Source organism: Aethalodelphis obliquidens, unplaced genomic scaffold (assembly GCF_003676395.1).
Source record: "Aethalodelphis obliquidens isolate GAN/ISIS:26980383/991018 unplaced genomic scaffold, ASM367639v1 scaffold12, whole genome shotgun sequence".
Classification (NCBI taxonomy): domain Eukaryota; kingdom Metazoa; phylum Chordata; class Mammalia; order Artiodactyla; family Delphinidae; genus Aethalodelphis; species Aethalodelphis obliquidens.
This window is the reverse complement of record NW_020837956.1, coordinates 24,489,037-24,512,838: the sequence shown is the minus strand read 5'-3', so window position 1 is coordinate 24,512,838 and position 23,802 is coordinate 24,489,037. Positions and strand designations below refer to the sequence as shown.

The window sequence follows — 23,802 nt, the reverse complement described above, 5'->3', positions numbered from 1 at the left end:
CCAATTGACTTAAGATTTTTATGAGGTACTGTTGAATGAGAAGAGAAAGATGCAGGAAAGTGTACATAATATGATCTCACTTTTGTAAAGCCAAAAAAAAAAAAGTCAACCCCCACCCCTGAAAAAAAGTAGCCCTATTTATATCCATGTAAGTAACATGGTACAAGCAGCAACAACATTATTTATGAGTGTGAAGCAGAGTATTTAAAAATTTGGAACTTTAGGCTGACAGTGTACACTGAGAGCCTGGGTTCTGAAGTTGGGCAAGCTTGGGTTTGAATAGCTTTTTATTTGGCCTTGAGCAGGTCACTTAACCTCTCTGACCCTCGGTTTTCTCATCTGTAAAATGGGGATGACGTTATTAAAGACATTCATGTTCTTAAAAGTCCTTTGAATGTTTCTGTCACTGGGAACTTCTCTTTGGCTATCTTTCTAAAATTATCTAATAATTTTTAATATCTAATATCTTTCTAATAATCCTTTTTTGGACCCCAGCTTCCCGTCCCATCTCATCAAGTCTTTCTTCCTTTTCTTTTAGGCAGCCCCAACCCCTAGAAGTCTTGTTCATTTCTTATGAAGAGCAGCTCGGCTCCGTGCCTCACCACGCAAAGCCATAGTACTTTCCCTTATACCTAAAATTTCACTAGGATGCTTCATTAAACAGAGTTCCTGTCCAGCACTGCCAGCAGTACAGAGGGCCTGGCAGAAGCTCTTAACTTTCCTTGAACCTGATTACTTTCTTGGGCAAGGCACTCTCCTCACCAGCATCTGTGAGCAGGAGGGAATAGTGTGGGGATTTACCACCTTCTGATATAAATGCTGACGTCTCCCCTAGGAGACAGAACTGCCTGGTAGGTTGCTTTTATATGGCGTGATGTTAAAAGCTTGAACTTTTATAAATTTATCCTAATAAAATGTTGCTCTTAAATAAAAGTCTCATATCGGAGTTCACTAGAAATATAGGGTTCTGTCGATAAAAGCACTTGACAACAACTGACTTAGGGCTTTTCTATTTTCTCCCTGCTAGTCAGATCCAAGATAGTTTCTTTTGTTTTCTTTATCTTTCCTTTTGAACAACTTGATGTCTTTCCTCTCTTTAGTATTTATTTTATTAACCTTTTTGTTTTCTCTCATGTTCTGAAACCAGCAGAATGTTCACATCCTGATATCTGAGGTATGTGGCACCTCAATTTCTCTCAGTCACAGCAGACTCTTAATTTCTCTTCCCTAGAACAAATGCTCTCATGGACTGCATCTGCTGATTTTATAATTATCATTAACAACTAACTGTTCTGGATGCACGGAGAAATAATTTTCCTAAAGTCAACTGATCACAATTTTAACTGGGTGATATCAGAGGTATACACTATTTACTTAACTAAGACAACAACTGAGATTCTAGATACTTTCCCGTCCAAATGAACACAACCTTATGAACTGCTGTGGAAGGATATATTACTATTTTAATTATTAATATAAAACGTATATAAAGAAACTCCTTAAGTCTAGTACTATTTCCTCCAGGCCAACAGGAAAAACAACTTTGTATAATGATAATGGTTAAGTTCTCAAGAAAAAAATTAATATAGCATTTTAACAACCTACATGATCTTTAGTATGTAGTAGCAATCAGAGTATTAATTGCAAAACTGCATATCTTGAAGAGCAGTCAAAAAATGCAAATCTGCCTCTTCAGAAATAAACCTACAGGAAAAAATAAACTTCTTCAAAACTTCACAAATGAAAAACAACAATGACAAGAATGTAAGCTCCACAGGGCAGGGACTTTTGTTGGTTCTGTGCTCTGTTACATCTCCAGTGCCTAGAACAGAGCCTGGCACATAGTAGGTACTCAATAAATGCATGGTGAATGAATATTTTAACAACAAAGTTTGATTGGAAATTTAAGATATTATGGGACTTACCTGCTGGTGCAGGGGTTAGGAATCCACCTGCCAACGCAGGGGACACGGGTTTGAGCCCTGGTCCAGGAAGATCCCACATGCCCTGGAGCAGCTAAGCCTGTGCGCCACAACTACTAAGCCTGCACTCTACAGCCCGCGAGCCACAACTACTGAGCCCTCATGCCACAACTACCAAGCCCACATGCCACAACTACTGAAGCCCTCGTGCCTAGAGCGCATGCTCCGCAACAAAAGAAGCCACCGCAATGAAGAGTAGCCCCCGCTCGCTGCAACTAGAGAAAGCCCACGTGCAGCAATGAAGACCCAACGTAGTCAAAAATAAATTAATTAATTAATTAACTAATTTTTTTAAAAAAAAGAAATTTAAGATATTAGAAGTGCCCCTGATAGACAATGGGTCAAATGGAAACAAAAAAGCTAGATAAAATTGTGCATCTTAAATTTATTCTGAAACAAAATGAATAAACCTAATTTTTCTTCTCAGTTTACAATTGGTTATTATTGGTTTAAAACATAGCCCAAGGGCCTCCCTGGTGGCACAGTGGTTGAGAATCCGCCTGCCAACGCAGGGGACACGGGTTCAATCCCTGGTCTGGGAAGATCCCACATGCTGCGGAGCAACTAAGTCCGTGTGCCACAACTTCTGAGCCTGTGCTCTAGAGCCCGTGAGCCACAACTACTGAGCCCATGTGCCGCAACTACTGAAGCCCGTGCTCCACCACGAGAGAAGCCACCTCGATGAGAAGCCCACGCACCGCAACAAAGAGTAGCCCCCACTCGCCGCAACTAGAGAAAGCCCACGCGCAGCAACGAAGACCCAACACAGCCACAAATAAATAAATTAAAAAAAAAAAAACATAGCCCAAGACTTTAGTTGAAAACACCAAGTACTTGGATATATTTTAATATATAACATGTCATAATATACTTATCAAGTACTGTACCAGTCTACAGACCATAGCTTTCTCATCCCTGCTCATGATCCTTAATGTCTATTACTTTCTAATATTCTTTTAGTTGCAAGTAACAGAAAACAAACTCCAGGAAACCTAAGCAGAAAAGAGAGGAGTGGAGATTTATTAGAAGGATTCTGGGGTGGCTGATGGGCTTGAAGAACAACCAGTTCAGGGGATCTCAGGGGCCTAGAAGGAAAGTCTTAGCCATCAGGACTCTGACTCTTTCTGAATGTCTGTTTCATTCTCTCAAATTTTTTCTATGAGGTTGGAATCAAGGTTGCCAGCATCAGCAGGACTCCTCCTATCTTCCTCTCCTGAGAAGAAGTTTGTTTTCCTAGATCCAATTAGAAAGATCCTAGGGAGGGATGCCAATTGGTTCAGCTTGGGTGACATTCCCATCTCTTGGGCCAATCTCTGTGACCAGGGAGGAGGGCGGGTCATAGGAGGATTTGGCAGCTCCCCTTTAGAACACGTTAGCAGTATGGAGAGGGTAGAGCAGTTCCCCAAGAGTGGTGGGCATTCTCAGGTGATAACGAATGTCATTCATAATGAAAATTAAAGCTCTTGTTTGAAGTCTTCAGAGATAGACCGCCTTCTGTGGGTTGGCCCTACAAGGCTTTCACTTTCAAATTTGGGTTCACAATAGTCTGTTACTTAAGGATTCTTGTTGTCCAGGGACTAGTTAGCTGAATTATTAAGCTATTCAGCCAAGATCTGCATTATTAAAATGAGATAACAATAGTTTCATTTGAATTAAAAAGGCACACATAATATTAGTATCTTTCTTTAAGAGATCAAAACACTTTCATCACAATTTAATTAAGGTTAGCCTGAGGGACCAGTGAATAAAATTTCCTCCACTTTACCCACTGTCAACTAAAGCAAGATGTCTTATCTATGATCTCAGTTGGTAAGGAACTGGATTGGCTTCTAGACTAGCATGTTCTACATTAAGGACCAGTATCTCAACAAATAAGTGCAGCCCACAGACCGGTGTTTGGCATTTGCCTTTACTTTATAAAAATACACAACTTAAATACATATGACACTCTCTATACAAGACATGAACAGCTGTTAGATTTAACATTTTCCGTTAGTTCAACAGAAAGCAAGTATGTCAATTACTTCGTAAGAGCAAAGGGTTTCTTTAGAGACTGTGCATTCCCGGCCCAAGAGCAGACCACCCTGCAGGCCACTGATGCAGGAAGCTCACCCAAACTGTACAACTTTCCAGCGAGTCATTTCACCAACATGGCCTTTATTGCACGGCTTCCTATTGCACTGCTTGTCAGACATAATCTAACTTACCCACACCACAAGTTTAAGCTTTCGTCTTCTCTAGAAATGCTTAATGGAAAAACCAACGTATAAACAGTATTAACTGTCTCTTACAATTGTGCTAAGTGCCAATCATGAGAAATATGAACCCCTCTTCACTTTGCAAAACTTGCAATGGAAGGTGGTTAGCTGTATTTCACGGCTAAATTCCTCTGCAAAAGCTTTACAAAAACGCTGGCAGACTCAGAGTGAGCTACATGGAGTGTGGTGGAGAGAGAGTGACATCCCAGGGCCCACTGAAATTGCTTATAGGACAGGCACTGTTCCTGTCAAAGTCAATGTGCGCACGGCCCTACCCTTTCGAACTTGAGACCGAAATACCTCCCTCCCCCTCGAGATTCTGTCATTGTTCTATGAGAAACAGCTACCTCATTACTGATTCAGAGCTTACAGGGGCTGCCCACTTACTCTGGCTTTCTTTCAGAAATTTAGCTGCCTTATCTGTGGCTCATTTAGCGAACAGTGAATTATGTACTAGTTTATCTGTATAAAGAAATATTTACCAGTTGAGAATTCATTGCAAAAAAAACTATACTAGAGTGAGTTTCCTGAGGTAAATGTGAGCCTTAAAGATGAGAGTGCAATCTACAGAGTTATAGCAATTTATCTTGGGTAGCACCACAATACCCCCAAGTCTGGACTTTACTGGGCACACATTTATGTGAAGAAATAAAATGACAATGCTGAAGTAAAAGAAATGTTGACAGTTGAGAATATCAATTCAAAAGGAGGCAGGAAAGAGGAACAGAGGAACAAAAGGAGGGTATATTTTAAAGTTCTTAGGTAGGTTGGACAATTAATTTCAAAAGCCTGCAGGTATTTCTAACAAGTTTTATAAGTGTTCATTTTTGGTGACTCAGATGCAGAAGAAATGGCTTTTCTTGAATAATAGCTGTTCGAACTTTTTATTCTTTTTCGAAAAACATGACTTTCTATAAAAATTTTTCTAGCCATTGAAATTATTCTGCTAGTTATTACTCTCACTGATGTCTTGTGCAATCCTAACTGGCTGAAGAATTTTAATAAGGTTGAACTACAAAGTACATATTTGCACCAAGAATTTAAATTAATGCACAGAGGTCTGTAAAATTTTGTATGAAGTTACTTTTCATTGCAGATCAGGCTTCATTACTTCTTGATATTCTACTCAAGGATTATGGAAATCAGAAAAATTCTAGGACCCTGAAGCTTAACTTTCTTTTACATAAATGAAGTAGTACATGGCCATCCTTAACATTAATCATCAAGGTGCTGGGAACTGAGTCTCAAGACCTACGAATCAAGATCAGGCTAAATTTCAACAAGTCACTCATTATATAAGGATATGAATGGAAGCACTAAAGAACTCTCTCTGCTGTAATTGCTCATCTGCACCATGTAGTTGAATAAGGCGACCAATCTAGTGTTTGATAACAGTGATGAAAACTGGCACCAGGTTTTACCCAGGGCCACATACTCAGTGACCTGTCATGTCAATTTGGGCTGACACCACCATGCACAGTCCCTCATAAACATGACCCTCCTAAGTCCTGCTGTAAGAACAGATCTATGTTTAATTACTTTAGGCATGATGAAGGCCTTAAGCAAGATTTAGGCCCCGAAGAACTTTGGGCTGGAGTTCTACAGGCCCAGAGCTAAACCCCGTAAGAAATCATACTCGTATCTCAACTTATAGAAAAAAAAAAGCATTCAATATCACCGAGATGAAAATTCATACTAGAAAACAATGCTCTGGTTTCCTGACGACCAGCTCAGTGCAGCGCAAGGGCAGCCACATGAAGCAAAGCTGCTCTGGAGCAGGGAAGAGCCCAGAAGGCTGCAGTGGGCTTGAATTAAACGGGAGCGGCTTTTCTTCTCCGGGGTAAGGTGAATGCTCCTTGGCGACCAATAGGAATAGCTGTTTAAAATTCACAGACAGTAGTGTTTTATATACTTTAAAGCCCCTATTAGTGCAGCCTGGTCACAGCTAAAAATCTGAGTAACGTGAGAGTGATGGTGTGACGAGCCAAGCAGTGGCACTGGCTCTGTAAGCTCTGGAAGAAAGGCTGGTCCTCACACTTGACCTTCATCCATCCCTTGGATACTGAGGAAGATATTACAGCAGGAGAATGTATTTCTCTATGTGAAATTAATTTTCATAATCTGTAGCTTAAAAATATTACTAATCAGAAATTTGTAACCCAAGCAAAAGTAACAGAGGTTCTTCTCACACAGGCCTTAAGATCTCTCTGTCCACCACCTGAAGGATCCGTACGTGTCTCTGGTCAGCCAGGCCCAGGTGAAGGCTGCACAGGAGGATGGAGGAGTCAAGAGCCGGAAGGCACGGATTCAAGAAAAGAGAAATGGCGGCAGATGTGGACAGGAAGAGAAGAGGGAAGAGAGAGGGAACTAACACTGATGAGGAAGTGAAGAGGAGGCCCGGCACCCCTGCCTTTCCCACCTGCTGTGATGCAGAACGTAAAGTAGAAACAAAGAAGGCACAAGCCTCATATGGAGGCTCTCCTAGGGCATCAAACATGCCCGAGCCAGGCCAGCCGTGCCCTCTAGGCATGTGTGCTCAATCTAGTGTGACCTGCAGGCACTACTGTCTTGGAGTCTGACTCCTGATTCCTAGGCGATGATGCTCCCTAGAGCTACCAGCACCCACTTCCACGGCCAGGGAGAGGCCTCAGATTCAGGGGCAGGACTAGCAGCAGCCAGTGTACCAGAACTTGCGGCCGCCGTCACTGTCTTTGCTCTCTTAGGACTGGCTGGTCTCTCCCCCTGGTGGCTGGAGAAGGGGAACAGTAAACGTCACGAAAGGGCTGCTCAGTTCAGAATGTATCACCTCGTTTCACTTCCAAAGGGCCGCCAAGAGTTCATTAGCTATAGATTGATGCTTAAAATACTACCTAAGAAACTCACTGGAAAAGGGGCAACTTGCTTGTGAGGTCACCACACGTTCAGGGATTCTGCTATGTCTGCTTCCATTTTTGTTTTCTTCTCTGATGATGAATTTTTTTAAAAAGAAAAGGTGAAAGGATCCTCCTATCCTCCTTCCAGAAACCTCATGGACTTTCCTGAGCAAACTGCCTAAGGGATGCTACACTGACAGAGCTAACAAACTCATGAGAAAAAACTCTTACATCATTCAGAAGTAGGAAATGAATGGTAGTGTATGAGTGGCGCTTGGTTCTCTTCACTTCATCTCTGCAAAATGTCTATGGCATGGTAACAGGCACCCGAATTACTGATTTACAAATGACAGCACATGAGTGAAAAGAGCTGTAAGATTTTGTGGAGGAAAAACCCATGTTGGCTACTTCACCTCTAGGGAAAGTCTGTTTGGACTCGAGGCCCACACTTGTCTTTTTTTTTCTACTTTCTATTTGATGTTTTTCAGGAGGGCTGTTCGGGCATTCACAACGGCTTTGAAGGCATCTTCACTACCAGGTGCTACACACTTGTCAGGGTGAAGCAGCACAGCAAGTTTCCGATATGCTTTATTGACTTCATCTCTACGAGGAAAAGCAAAGCTCTATGTCAGTATCGAGGTCAGCCCCCACCCTCCACCCACTGCATTTTAGCTGTTTGGATATCATAATATCTCTTACAGTAAGCATATCCCAAATAAATGTTACCCTTTCTCAAAGGCGGGACTAAAGGACTAGGAAACAAACAATGCACAAATAATATGTAACATTCAAGTAGAAAAATATACAATGCCAAGTGAGTATACAAACAAACATGATCAGATGAAAACAGTACTCGGCACTTCACAGGCACTCGGCATTTGCCGACGGAAGCAATGAGGACAGGGACCATCAGGGCAGGCCCCCTGGAGGAGGGTTCTGGAAGAAGGTTGGGTTCAGGGATTGACACAGTGGTGGGGAATACAGAGCAGCAGGGAGAGAACCGGCAGAGGCCAGGAAGGGAGCCGGAGCCCGCATGCAGTTCCAGAAGGAAACTGCACTGGGAAGTAACAAGAAACAAAGTTGGCCAGGGAGCAGGGGTCAGTAAGTGAAGGGCCTTGAAGGCAAAACAACAAAAAAGTTGGATTTTTAACAGTAGGTGTTTCATGACAAAATGGTGCTGGGAAAGCTGTTTTTGGAAGTTAGGAGACAGGTAGGAGGTTGTTACAATAACCCAAGCATGAATACAAGGCTTTAGATTAAGGTGTTTGTGGAAGCCAACAAGGGAAGGCAAAAGAGATAACAGAAACAAAGTCCTGGCAGAAGCAGATGATGAGCTGGGTATAGGGGTGGAGAAGACATGAGAAAAAGGGCTGAAATGAGTTCCAGGGTCATGGGGACTCTAAGGCCTCGGGGAGGATGGTGGCACCGCTGACCAAGAAAGAGCCACCGGAAAGGGGTACCTGAGAGTTCCAGTGAGCTCTCTGAGACCAAAGAAGAAACAAGAGAGAATGTAACGTTATCTAGAGAGGAAAGGAGCAGTACAATCAGTGTTTCACCAAAGACCAGGAAGCCCCAGGAGAAACCTCTAAGGAGCAGGGACTGCTGGGGTGGGGGCTGGAGACCACCGGGCCCTGCAATTCTCCCCGCTCTTCATATCCTCAGGTGTCAGGCCTCTGAGAGGCTTTCAAGTGCCCAGCCACTCCCCTGGTCAGAGTCTGGCTCTGTCTCTACCAGATGGTTTTATTTCCCACTTCCCTTTTGAATTCCTTTTGTAATTCAAGGTTCTTGTTAACTTATAAGCCTGGATTTGGTGCTTCCCCAAATCTCCTTTATTCTTTATCAGAAGGACTTCTAGTCTGGCTCTTCAAATCAGGGAGATGGTCTTTGATATCTTGGATGTGATATCTGATCATGTTTGTTTGTATACTCACTTTGCATTGTATGTTTTTCTACTTGAATGTTACATATTATATGTGATATCTTACGTGTCAGCTTGGGGAGACTGAGGTCATAGGGCTATGTTAACAGCTGTCCATGTCGTAGGCATACGTTCTAAGGCTTTTTCTGCTTTCTGATCTTAGGGGAGTCCTTCTGAATGTTCTTGTTTTACCTTGCATGTAGCTTTTCTACATAGATAATTTCGATATTAGCTAATAAGAATCACATTCTTCCTAAAAGACTCTCTGTCCTTGAGGCAGTAACAGCATCCTCTCTCTTTCCCATGAGTGAGTCTTGGGTTGGGCCCCTCTAGCCACTCTGGTGCCCGAGGAAACATGTCCATATGGGGTTAGTGGTTAGGCCTGATACCTTTCAAGAATTCTGGATAGCAGGAGAAACTTTCAAGGAAAATTTTAGAGAAACAAGACTGAGACAGGTGTGTAAAAAATATATTAATTCTACTGAAGATTTTTCTTAAAATTCAAGAATAGTAAACATAGCACTGAACAAACATTAAAACTCTCTATAACTTAAAAAAATGTTTTTAGGGAATTCCCTGGCAGTCTAGTGGTTAAGACTCCATGCTTTCATTGCAGGGGGCACAGGTTCGATCCCTGGCCGGGGAACTAAGATCCCGCATGCCGCACGGCATGGCCAAAAAATAAAATAAAGGTGTATTTAAAAGATAAAATAAAATAAATGTTTTTAGGTTTTGCCCAAACGTGCTCATGCCATACAAATTAGTTTGATAGACCCAGAGGAACAAAGGTAAGAAAAGAACATGTTATATTGGTTAAGGATATGGAAATTATGGAGGTCCTGTACATTTTGGGAGATTCCAGTTAACCACAATGAATAAGTAAGAAACCAAAAGTTTCTTTTTTCCTAATGATTATTGTTCTAAGTTAATTAGTAAGTAATAGTTTCTTAGTTATAGAGCCAATATCCCTTGGAGATGAAATGGAAGAATTTAAGATGTGACTATGGAAGTCTAAAAAGACATTTAAAAGCCACCAATTAATTTTGTGCTCTGAGGTCATCTGAATTCCTTCAGGTGTTTAACAGCTCCTCAGTAATGCCTGGCAAGTCCAGGGAGACCAATAACTGTCTCCCTTTTCCCCTCCCCTCTTTCCTTCTGGACTCAAAGATATGCTATGAGACCAAAATGGAGGAGATACTTAATGCTGTTGACGCTGACAAGGCGATCTCAAGAGCTACTTTTTCTTTTGTGGGAATCAAGGTGAAAAAGTAGAAAGGGGAGGAAAGCTATAGTGCAAAATAAAAAGGTCTGAGAACTCTAATAATACGTATAGTAACAGTATTATTATAGCATTAAAAGTTATATAACAATTGAAAGTTGTTAAGAGAGTAGATTCCAAGAGTTCTAATCACAAGGAAAAAACATTTTTTTTGGTATCGATATGAGATGGCAGATGTTAATTAAACTTACTGTGGTCATCATTTCACAATATATGTAAGTCAAATCATTATGCTGTACACCTTAAACTCATACAGTACTGTATATCATTTATATTTCAATAAAACTGGGGGGAAAAGTTATATAATCATGCTGGATAATGATTTATTCTTTCACAAAGAGTAGTGATTGTATTTCCTTTTCTCCCAAATAATTATTTTGTTTTTTGTTTTTTGTTTTTTTACACAGCCCTCTCACTGTTGTGGCCTCTCCCGTTGCGGAGCACAGGCTCCGGACGTGCAGGCTCAGCGGCCATGGCTCACGGGCCTAGCCGCTCCGTGGCATATGGGATCTTCCCGGGCCGGGGCACGAACCCGTGTCCCCTGCATCAGCAGGCGGACTCTCAACCACTGCGCCAGCAGGGAAGCCCCCAAATAATTATTTTGGATAAAATAAAATAATTTAATATCAACACACACAGACGAGGAACTAGCAGGATTTTTGACAGAGATAGAAAGAAACAGAGACAGGCAGACACACAGTGCTCAGGGTCAAGAACCAATTCTACCAGTAACTCCTGAGGTCCTTGACTCTGTTTTTAGTCTCACTGAGTCCCAGTTTTCCCACCTATGAAAAGAAATGTTTGGACAGGTTGATTGCTAACATTCTTTCCTTCTCTAAAATTCTATGATTTAAGAATTCTCTTTTTTTTTTTTCTTTTGAGGTTACATTAGCTTCAAGGCTCTTAGTCAACAAAAGCAGAGCATATAATTTCAGAAGGTACTTATATAATATACAAACCACATAGTTCCCACATTAAGCAGTTGTGCCCTCTGTTTTCTCCCTTTGGTATTCACTTAATTCAGTGAAGGAGCATTATTAAGTAATCTAAGATATTTCCACACATCTTCATATTTCTAGCCAATTACAAGAAGATATCGCACTATAATTCCGATGATTGAGTCTTTTTCTATAACAGAAGGCAGCACTAATATCTGAGAGCACTGCTTACCTTGAGGCCCCAGGTTTGACTCCCAACATGTCCCAACTATCTTTACTATTTCGAATTCTGCGAATGCTGTCTGCTTGTTCTTTGGTGAAACTAGCACTGCTATTTGTGATAGGACGTTTCCCGCCGTTTTCACATAAATCAACTATGGATACATAAAAGGTCTGCAAAAAGAAAACACATCCCAGAGGAGAACTGATTTTGAGAAAATAGGAATTCCTTCTAACCATCAACTTAAAGAATTTTAATATATTCCAGTAACTTAAAATTCACAATAAAGCAAATGTACTTTGGAAGATTTTTTTCTTTCATACTATACATACATATATGTGTGTGTGTATATATATATATATATATATATATACATATATATATATATTTAAGCACACAGTAAGGATAAGGAATAAAATTTCAATGGCTTATAATCCTACTCTCAGATAACCACACTTGAAATTAAAAACTAGTACATGAATATTGTTAGAAAAATTCAAATAGTAGGAAAAAGTGTAAAATGAAAACTGTCTCCCTACTCCTCAAGTTCCTCTCCTTGAGGTAACCATTGTTAATATATTATTTCAGTATCCTTCCAGAATAATTTTCTATCAGTACCCAGTCCATACACACATCCAAACCCTAAGCATTTACATAAAAGAGAGCAGATTAAATACACTGCTTAGCACCTTGCACTTTTTTTTCACATAATAATACATCTTGGAACCTTTCTCTAGCTGCATATAGACACTTTCTTCCTTCTTTCGTCTAGGTTTTTTCTTTTACATCTTTATTGGAGTATAACTGCTTTACAATGTTGTGTTAGTCTCTGCTGTATAATAAAGTGAATCAGCTATATGTATACATATATCCCCATATCCCCTCCCTCTTGCGTCTCCCTTCCACTCTCCCTGTCCCACTCCTATAGATGGTCACCAAGCACCGAGCTGGTATCCCTGTGCTATGCGGCTGCCTCCCACTAGCTATCTATTTTACATTTGGTAGTGTATATATGTCAGTGCCACTCTCTCACCTCGTCCCAGCTTACCCTCCCCTCCCCAATTCCTCCTTTTAGATGACAGTTCAGTATTCTACTGTGTGACTTACCATAATTTATTTAACCAACTCCCTATTCTTGGACAGGTCAATTGTTTCTAGGTTTTTTCACAAACAGTGCTTTAGTGAATATTTTTTTATGTGTATATATCTCTGCACACTTGTGGGAATACTGCTTTTGGATAAATTCCTAAAAGAATAACTACTGAATAAAAGTGTACGTGCATTTTACTTTTTGATTTTGACAACTTTCATACAAAAAGGCTATACCAGTTTATACTCCCATCACTGTGTATGGGAGTGCCTATTTCCCCACACCCTTGTCAATATTGGGCATTATCATACATCTTCACTTTTGCCAAGCTGATGTGTATCTCACAGTTTTTATTTCATTTCTTTAATTATAAGCGAAATTGAGTATCTTTTCATTTGCTTATCAGTCTTTTCTTGTTCTGTAAACTGTTCATATTCTTTTCCTATTTTTATAATGTTTTTCAAAGTGAAAACTATTTTTGATCCTGCTCATATTTCATGCTCTATGCACTATTATTGTTGTTGAATAACTTCACTCAAAAGACTAATTTAATACACTATGGCTGCTTTTAAATTGACTTATCTCCTCATCCCTCCATTTCTTTTTTAATCTCTTCCTCTTTTTTTTCCAGATATTTCTATAGTGCCTATTATCATCTAAAACTTTTATCCTTCTCTTTGACTCCTCTTTCTTATCTCCAGTATTAGCTAATCAATTTGGCAACCTAAACAAGAAGCCTTGACATGTGAAAAGGGGTGTCAAAGGAAAAGCCGTTAGATACCAAGACAAGAGAAGTGTTAACTTAGTTTTAGTCTATCTTAATACTGCTCTGTGTTAACAGTGTAAGATAAAACCAAGTTCCTTCCTGACATAAAGTGTCTATTAAATATATAGGAAACAAAGAAAGTATTGATTAAATTGAACCAGCAGGAATGCACTACTTCTAAGTACTTACAGAATAGTTTATTATACTCTGTTACCCTTTCTTTTTAAAGACTATCCATTAGTTCTACGCAAGATTAATCTAAAAGAATAAAAGCAACCTAAAAGGGATCATAGTTCACAAATGTTTGCTTGTGTTACGTATGAATAAGGTTTTCTTCTAGTCTGTAAGTTAACCTAAAATATAAACACTCACAGATTTCTGAGGGCACAAGCATTTACTCATAACACATAATGTTATAGAAGGCTAGCTGTGGTGATACAGAGAATGCTAGAACTGAAGTCAAAAGTCTGTTCAAATTCCTTGTCTGAGTGCCAGCCATGTTGGAGTACTGGGTACTGGACTGAACCTCCTGCCATAAACTACTATAAAAGTGAACAAATATATGAGGTAACTCTTTTCAGGCAGTGGACAACAGCAAGTGCGAGACTGCTCCTTGGTCTTCTACCTGGAGTCCATTTCCTGACCCTGTCACAGAAAGCCAGAGTCTGAGCAGACACAAAGTCCCATTGAGCTAAGGAGGCAGAGGTGAGAGCTTGAGGATGCTGAAGTGGCTAGAATCTGTGGAGCAGGGCCTTGGATAGGAGGGGATTGTGCAGAGCTGGGCCCCAGAAGTCCATGTGAGGGCTCCCTACTAGTTTGTAGCTGAGGGCTAGGCTATTAATACATAGGATGAGATCACCTGAGGCTTATCAGATAATAGCTACTAAGGGGTTGAGAACAGAACTGGCTAGTCGTGGGAACTGACTACTAAGGGGAAGAGCCATCCTGGGGACACCAGAATTTGGCCTCGTCAGAGGAGAGAGACTGCCTTAACATCTCATTAATACCCCTAGCATCTAGCTGAGACACCACAGAAAGGCTTTGCCTTAGGAGTTAGATTCATTCTAACAAAACCTAAAACCAAGAACGACAAGATCTGCAAGGGGGACAGAATTTGCAGGCTGAGTCCTGCCAAATTAGAAGGGCTTGGGAAACACTTTGGGTTTCCTTCAGGTCCTTACTATTAAAGCAAAAAGTCAAACCTACACAAGTTCAATGTAATCTGCCAATAACTGAACTGCCTGCTGAAACAAAACCAACACTCTTCTGAGGCAAATAAACAAATCTAGAGTCTCTATAATGTATTGTCTACAATGTCTGGTGTTAAATCAAAAATCACTACTCATACAAAGAAACAACAATGTGATCCATAGTCAAGAAAAAAGCAGTCCATAGAAACTGAACCCAAGATGGCTCAGATATTGGACGAAGACTGTAAAGCTGCTGTTATAACTATTTCAAAGAGATAAAGAAAAATATGCTCAAAATGAGTAAATAGAGAATCTCAGCAAAGAACTGGAACTGCACAAAAGAACCAAATGCAAATTCTACAACTGAAAAGTAGTGCATCGAAAACTTCACTTGGTAGATTTAACAGCAGATTGAAATCAGATCAATAGAGACTATGCAATCTGAAAAACAGAGGAAAATGGAAGAAAAATAAACAGTCTCAAGGACTATGGGAAAAAACAAAATGGTCTAATATATATGTAATTGGAGTCCCAGAAGGAAAAGAGAGTGAAAATAGGGCCAAAAAAAATTGGAAGAAATAACGGTTTAAAAAAAAAAACTTCCCATATTTGATGAAAAACACCTGCTTACCAATCCATCAACAAACCCCAAGTAAGATAAATATAGAGAACCACACCTAGGCACATAGCACAACTGCTGAAAATCAAAGATAAACTCTTGAAAGTAGCTGGAGGAAAAAAAGGACACATTATATATAAAGGAGTAAGAGTAAGAACAGGTGCTAACATCTCATGGGACACAACAGAGGCCAGAAGAGAATGAACCAGTGTCTTCAAAGTGCTGAAAGAAAGTTAATCTCTAACAGTTATTTACACCTCTTGGACAAATCACTACTACTCTTTGATGTCCTCATATCTGAAATGAGAATGATACCTGCCACACATTGTTAAGAGTCTCATATGAGTGAAGCATGTAAACTTCTCCAGAAGTTTAATTGGTTAATTTAATTTAAATGGTTAAGTATCATGATTGCATACATATAGGTACAAACTATGTACCTATATAGTCTATGTATTCAAAAGAATAGAAAAGTGGCAAACCAATATCAACATTATTTGGTCTTGAAATAGATGCTACTGATGCCCAATTCAGCCTGTCAGCCAAGGATAAAACCTGTCTTCTAGTAGAAGCGGTGACATCTTGTTAGAAGGAAATTCAGCACAAAAGATTAAATAAAATCCCACTTGATAATTAAGAACAACTCTTTATAGTATAGCTACATTATTTGAAATGCTAAAAATTCCCAAAATATCAGATATATTCATAAGAAAAAATGCATTATTCATGCCACCACTTACTTTTGAATGTATCTATAATTAAGAGTTGACTGAACCTCCCTGGTGGCATAGTGGTTAGGAATCTGCCTGCCAGCCTTTCTCACCTTCTGAGATGGCCCACACTCTATCTGTGAAGTGTGTTTCTCCCAAGGCCACTCTCACCTTCTGAGATGGCCCACACTCTGTCTGTGGAGAGTGCTTCTCTCTAAATAAATCTACTTTAGGACTTCCCTGGTGGCGCAGTGGTTAAGAATATGCCTGCCAATGCAGGGGACATGGGTTCGATCCCTAGTGCGGGAATATCCCACATGCTGCAGAGCAACTAAGCCTGTGCGCCACAACTACTGAGCCTACACTCTAGAACCTGCGAGCCACAACTACTGAAGCCCGCACGCCCTAGAGCCCGCGAGCCGCAACTACTGAGCCCACGTGCAGCAACTACTGAAGCCCATGTGCTCTAGGGCCCGTGTGCCACAACTACTGAACCTGTGTGCTGCAACTGCTGAAGCCTGCACACCTAGAGCCCATGCTCTGCAACAAGAGAAGCCACCACAATGAGAAGCCTGCGCACCGCAACGAAGAGTAACCCCCACTTGCTACAACTAGAGAAAGCCTGCGCACAGCAATGAAGGCCCAACACAGTCCAAAAATAAATAAATAAGTAAATAAATAAATAAATAAAATCCACTTCTTACCTAAAAAAAAAAAGAATCTGCCTGCCAATGCAGGGGACATGGGTTTGAGCCCTGGTCTGGGAAGATCCCACACGCCATGAAGCAACTAAGCCCCAGCGCCACTACTGAGCCTGCACTCTAGAGCCTACAAGCCACAACTACTGAAGCCCGCATGCCTAGAGCCCATGCTCCACAAGAGAAGCTACCGCAATAAGAAGCCCAAGCACCTCAAAGAGTAGTCCCCACTCACCACAACTACAGAAAGCCCGCACGTAGCAACAAAGACCCAAAGCAGCCAAAAATTAATTCCTTTTTTTAAAAAGAAAAAAATCTTTTTTAGAAAAGGAGTTGACTATAATTTGTTGTTTAGGTAGTCTCCCCCCTTAAAATTATTCTAGATTATTAAATTCTAAAAAATGACTATCTATTCAGGTTGCCATGTTAGTCCATCCTTCTATTGCCTACATGATCGGTGAGACCGAACTTTTACGTATGACTGGCTGGATTCTGCAATGATAGTCTCCTGGTCTCTAACTGTACCCTCATGGGCTACGATATAGGATTATATTAGCTATGGCAAGGCAATTTTGCCAAAGTAATGCCTTCATTTGATTATGCATACAAATGTAACCAAAGGTGGTTTTAAAGAAAATCTTTGTCCCATTTAAGTAAGTATATAATAAGTGTTGTTAAACTTGACGATCATCAGGATCACTTATAGAGATTTTTCAAAATACAGGTTCCTCAGCTCCATCAAAACATTAAGCTTCCGGTAGGTCTGGAGCCCAGCAATTTGTATTTTGAAGAATTTCCCCAGGTAGTTCTGATGAGCAGCCAGATCTGGTCTAAAACAGACAGCAGACAAATATCACACACACACACACTCATTCTCTCCCTCTCTCTCCCATTCTTTCTTTCTTACTAGCTTCGGAAAAGAAAGCTTATTCTAATGAGAAATTCCTATTACTATTTTGCTTCTCATAATTTACACTAAAATTTGGTATGGTCAGCCTTGACACAAACTCTAAAACAATAAAATGCCAGGTTACCTGGAACATCTCACTGATTCCTTCTCCAGTTTGAGCCGAAGTTTCGAAGTACAGGAACCCTTTGCTTTCAGCCCAAAGACGTCCTTCACTTTCATCAACACAGCGGTGCTTAGCACAGTCGATCTGAAATTAAAAGTTGGGGGCAGGGGGAGAGAAGATTCCAACCTTGTCCCACTAGCATAGGCCCAGTAGGTCTCTGTCAATCCTTTGCTGAGGCAAAAACTCTTCTTTTTTTTTTTTTTTTTTGGCGGTACGCGGGCCTCTCAGTGCTGTGGCCTCTCCCGTTGCGGAGCACAGGCTCCGGACGCGCAGGCTCAGCGGCCATGGCTCACGGGCCCAGCCGCTCCGCGGCATGTGGGATCTTCCCGGACGGGGCACGAACCCGTGTCCCCTGCATCGGCAGGCGGACTCTCAACTACTGCGCCACCAGGGAAGCCCCAAAAACTCTTCTTAAGTGAACCCCAGCACTAGCATATAAAATTATCAGGAACAAAAAAGATTAAAAAATTACTTATATTGAATGTGGACTGATTTTCTGTGGCGAAACCACAAGTGCCTGATACCAGCATTCTCCTTTGAGAACATTGCTGCTGCTCACCTCTGTGAAAGCTGGCTTCATCACATCTGCCACGCCTGAGGGCCATGGTCTGCCCTTCACACCTTTCCACAGTCCACATTTCACCTAATTGCTTCTCCTCCTCCAATCAGGTCAGAGTGTTATTATTAGGCTCCACCTCTCCTGCTCAGTCACCAATATCCTCCCCAAGTATGGCACCAGTGAAAAAAAAAGGATAAAAATCCTGATATGCCAGGCTTTATATTTTAATTGTTTTTGTTTTAGGGACCTTTGTTTTGAAAAGCTGTTGATTCCTGTATTACAGATTGCAGAATTTTTTTCTTTTTATTTATTCCCCAAAACTCAGCCACACTCTTCCCATAATGAACCTAGAAAGTTAAGCACACCATTTCCAAAGCAGTTACCTTGTTGGCACACACTGCAAATACAATATTTTCCATGTTTCCATGAGGTCCAAGATCTTGCTTCATTTCTGCCAGCCATGCATCAAGGGCATCAAAGGAATCTTTCTGCCCAACATCATAGACCAGTATCACACCCTGTGTGTCCTTGTAAAACTCATTACGAACCTTTACATAAAAGAACAGGTGCACAAAATGTAGGTATTATGATTTTATAAAAGTATATCTCACAGTCATTGACTTAGCAAAGTGTGTTCTTTTGTGTATTCATAGTGTTTTCTAATTGTTACTACTGGCCTTTGGAGGGCTTTTTATAAAATCAAAGTAACATAATAATAATTTTAAAAGCCTCTTAGTATAGAAGGACTTGTGATGGAACTGACGGCCTCCTGCCCCACCCCTCCTCACCTCCAGTTCCACTCCCCAGAGGCGATCAATCTTTCATTGTTGTTAGTAGGCCTTTAGAAGAACGCAAATTATATAGCATTCTTCTTAAGGAGAACTAGGAAGGTGAATGAATAATTAAAAAGAACTTAAGGCAAAAAATGACACAAGTATCAGCAGTAGGTACAGCCATTTATATATCACACCCCAAAGCTGGCTTCCCCCAGGATGCTAGGCAGAACCTCCCTATGACTCTTGGGTCTCTATAGCAACTCTAGAACTCCAAACTCTGAGTGTCTGTGTGATGCAGTGGAAAAGAGCATGGGCTCTGGAGTCAGATCTGGGTTTACACTTACTTACTAGTTGTGTGATCTTGGGCAAGTCACATAACCTCTCTGCATCTCAGTTTCCTCATCTGTAAAATGGGGATAACACTACTTACTTCACAGGGTTATTATGAGGATTAAATGAGATAATGAAGGCAGAGCAACTAAATAGTGCCTAGAAAACAATGTGTATCAGTACCTTCTCCTTTCCTTCCTTGCATTCATTCTGACTGTCCTCCTTTGATGTTCTTATTAAAAATGGCAACTGAGGACTTCCCTGGTGGTGCAGTGGTTAAGAATCTGCCTGCCAATGCAGGGGACATGGGTTTGCGCCCTGGTCCGGGAAGGTCCCACATGCCGTGGAGCAACTAAGCCCGTGTGCCACAACTACTGAGCCTGTGTTTCTAGATCCCACATGCCACAACTGAAGCGCGCGTGCCCAGAGCCTGTACTCCACAACAAGAGAAGCCACCGCAATGAGAAGCCCATGCACTGCAACGAAGAGTAGCCCCCGCTCGCCGCAACTAGAGAAAGCCCGCGCACAGCAATGAAGACCCAACGCAGCCAAAAATAAATAAATAAATAAATAAATGTTCCTTTAAAAAAAAAAATGGCAACTGACCTCTGGGGCATATCTTCAATTCTGGGAAGAGGCAGTATGAAGTACAGGGCGCAATAAAGTGGTAGAGGCGCTAACGTGACAGGTTAGGCGGATAAGGAACAACACTGACAGACTGGGGTTTTCAGGCCAAAATTCCAGTAAGAATCCTGACAGAGGCCATGTATTATATGTTCTTCTCAGAAAATTCCAGTAAGTACTCAGACTCACGCTGGATATGTAGTAAGAATGAAGACATCTCTCACACGTCTGGCATGAAGTGTCTATAGGTTTCTGAGCATAGAGAGACACCTGGACCAAGAATGTAAGTGCCTCTTAATTTATATAAACATAGAAAGCTATCCCCTAAAATCAAAACCAACAAAATTGGAACGAATTTAATGTGATGAAGACCAGGAAGGTGTCTTCTACCCTCAGTACTCATGGCCCTTAGCCCTCCTGCAGGAGTTAAATAGAGTTTTCCCTTCTGTCTAGAAACTCCTGCTGCCTGGGCTCCCACACACCACATTCTCCCGGTTCTTAACTGATCTCTCTTCCACCGACTCCTCTTCTCTCTATTGCTCCCACTCCAGTCTGCCTCCACAATTCCAAACCCTGTCCTGGGCCCTCGTCCCTTCTTTGTTATCCTTCCTCCCAACTCAGCAAAATCAACCACTTGCGCGGTTTCAACTGTGAGAACCTCCAAGCTGAGTCCTTTCATCAGCGCTTCTAGACCCACATTTCCAATGAGCTCTAGACTTCCAGCTGAATGTCCTGTTGGAAACTCAGATTCCATCTGCACAACAGGAAACCCTCCAATTCATTCCTTCCTAAACTTTTCCTTCTCTTGAACTTCTAATGAAAGCAGCACACCCCTTGCTGAACCACTCAGGTTGAAAGCCTGGTGTTAGCCTCTGCTGCTCTTCTGTTCCCTTGCCCAGCAGATTCAAACAGTTCTGTAGAAGCCGCCTCTGCCATGCTTCTCGCACTGTCACTTCCTTTCCATTTTCATTGCCAACATTATCTCTTGACTGCACAACTGCAAGAGTCTTCTAAGCAATCTCCCTAGCAACGTTATATATTGTGCATATGTATATTTTTAAAGCCCCGGCTCAAAAATTCTTTATTGTTTCCCTACTGCCCACCCTCCAAAGTTCAAACTCTTTTAATTGATATTAACAGTGTCTGATCAGTCCTCCACCAACTTCCCAGCTTGATCCCCCTCCTGTTCCCTGTACTTCAAACTGGATAATCTCTCATTCCCCAAACCTGTCCTACGCCTTCCTAACTCCACCTGGAAATGGATACCTCTTCATCTTTCATTTTCTAAGATCTAGCTATAATGCTGTATCTTTCATGTAGCTTCTTCTTCCCCCTTTCTCACCATCTAATCCCCTCCACCTGCAAAACAGAATGCAATCTCTACGTCCCCTGGAACACCACAGCATTCTGTACTTCTAATAGCACTCATGTCACTTCCTGTCTAGTTTCATAGTTAGTAGCATATTCAGCTGTCTTCCCCACTAGACTGTAAGCGACATGAAGGAACATATCTTTGTGTCACCCCCTGGGCCTAGCAGGTATAAGTATTTGTATAATCAAATGGCTGAATGTGCTATAGTAGAGAACGAAAGTAGAGGCCAAAAGGGAAAAGAATTCCAAAATCAGATCATGCTGTTCAGAGGGAGATTTGTGTGTAAAAAGAGAATTAAATGAGCTCAATGGATTTCTCTTTCAAGGGACTCAAGTTCAAGTCTGGGTTCAGCAACTAGCTGTCATCTTGAGTAAGTGACTTTATTACCTCAAGCCTTAGTTTCTGTAAAATGGCAAGGTCAAAGTTGATGCCTCAGTGGTCCCTAGAGTTCCATTATTCTTACCTCCCCAAACAGCTTTCTACTGTAGTCCTGGCAGACTTGCCGCATCCAAAGTTTAATTAAATAGGATGCTAAGGGACCTGGAATTATTTAATTTTAAAGCAGAGATGGCAAACTTTCTAGCTCGTAGGTTAGAGAGAGCTGTTAGTTTAATATCACTCAGGCCTCAGAAAGTTTTAATAGACGCACTAACTCATCCCAATAAACCCCAGAATTCAGCTGTGTGCACCAGTGGAAGCAAGACTCGTGGTAAAATACAGGCCATCGTTCTCTTGGGAGTCCCCTCTCTGACACTTTCCTCCGAGATTGCTATCTGACACACTAAGCAGACTGTCTTTTCTCAGCAGGCCCTTTGGGTAAAACTGTCAAACGGACTGGTGACAATGGAAGCTTCAATGGAGGACAGACGCTAAGGATTTGAGGAAGCCAGGGACCCTGAGAATCACTGTGGATGCTTCACTAGGTGTGTGCTGGGCACAGGTGTACTTTGGTCAGTTCAGGGCTTAGAAAGAAGATGATGGCTTTGGTCTCGTCAAATAGGAGGGTTTGAGCTACAGAGAGCAAATACTTGACCAAAAAGGAGAGATCAAGGCTATTTTGGAGAAAAGGTACTTCAGAAGTGGTGATTTCAAGGTGCTTCTATTAATTATACTTCTATTTTTGTGAGCTGCTAAAAAATAGCTATTGCAATTTGGGGCTGCATTAATAAGAGTCTAGTGTCTAATGATAGAAGTAACAGAACGCTCAGTCTTTTTCACTAGACAATATCTGGAATGTTGTGTTTAGTTCTCAGCTCCCTATCAGCTACCTAGAGGTTATCCACACAGGATGCTGATTGGTCTAGCTGTGGCAGGAATAAAAAATGTTTTACCTGGAAAGGTGCAGATTAACAAATATTAGGAAGGTTCTCTTGTAGAAGCACAGACTCAGGCTATGTTGCCTCAAAAACAAGGCCAGAATCAGTAGCAAATTCAAAGGAAGGCAGCCTTCATAACAGAGAAGTTGTTAATGTAGAGTTTTTAACTCTGTAAAAGATTAACTCGTGAAGTAGTGAGACCCTATCATTAGACATACTCATTCTCCAAACTTAACAGTCTGCACCACTCAAAACTGTCCTGTGTATTATACGGTCCCTGGATTCCCACCAACCTACATAACTCTTACTTCTCCATCAAGACTCAGTTTAAATGTTGCTTCCTTCAACAGGATTTTCTGACCTTCCAGATAAGCTAGGTGTGGGTATTAAATGCTCCCAAGCATTCTGTCCTTTGTTTACTATGTGTCTTCTCTGACATAATTATGTGTCATGAAAACTGGGGCTGTGTATTTTCAGTGTGCAGCATAGAAACTGGCATACTGTTACCTGGTGAATGAATGATGGCCATCAATCAGGGATGCTATAGAAAGAAATCCTACAATGACAGAAGTCTGGACCACATAATTCTCAGGCGTCTTCTAACTTTCCACTTACATGACTTTGGTGTAATCTAAGATTTATGTTAGCATTTCTGGTAGTTAGAATCTACGTCAAACTTTGGTCACCTAGAGCCTCCACTCCTTTTTCACTGACAATATTCTACACTTGTAAAATTGATTTAATCCACTGTAAGGCTTCACATTTGAAAGGAATTCATTTAACCTAAATATTTGGGTATATTCACAAGATGGAAGATTATATAGCTATTAAAAGTGACGTTTCCTGTGGGAAGATGGAGTACATGTGCTTTTCCCTATGCCTTCTGCTAAATACAAGTAAAAATCCAGGATGCCATATATAAAACATACAGAGACTTCCCTGGCAGTCCAGCGGTTAAGACTCCACGCTTCCACTGCAGGGAGCATGGGTTCAATCCCTGCTCGGGGAACTAAGATCCCGCATGCCACATGGCACGGCCAAAAGAAACCAAAGAAAAAACCCAAAAAAACAAAAGAAACAAAAAGAAGATTCTGGAAGGTGGGAAGGAGAAGGCAGACAAGCTAGGGACCTCAGGACCTGAGGAATGACACAGCAGTGAGTTCCCTGGGTTTTCTTTTGCCTCATGTATCCAAACCTTAGAGCAGAAGTAC

General features: G+C 41.2%; 1 protein-coding gene across 3 annotated transcripts in view; it reads right to left on the bottom strand.

Moving 5' to 3' along the window:
• Positions 1 to 3,875: 3,875 nt before the first annotated feature.
• The window catches only part of DNAJC27 (DnaJ heat shock protein family (Hsp40) member C27), a 39,474-nt gene continuing 19,547 nt past the window's right edge, over positions 3,876 to 23,802 (bottom strand). For 2 of the 3 annotated variants that reach the window (XM_027113681.1, XM_027113682.1), the window contains 4 exons: positions 18,557 to 18,721; positions 17,576 to 17,698; positions 11,481 to 11,641; positions 3,876 to 7,716 (listed from right to left, as the gene is read on the bottom strand). In XM_027113681.1, coding sequence (XP_026969482.1) covers positions 7,584 to 7,716; positions 11,481 to 11,641; positions 17,576 to 17,698; positions 18,557 to 18,721 — 582 coding nt within the window. In that variant the 3' untranslated portion in view covers positions 3,876 to 7,583. The remainder of the gene's footprint in view (positions 7,717 to 11,480; positions 11,642 to 17,575; positions 17,699 to 18,556; positions 18,722 to 23,802) is intronic. The other variant, XM_027113683.1, reaches the window with a different exon arrangement.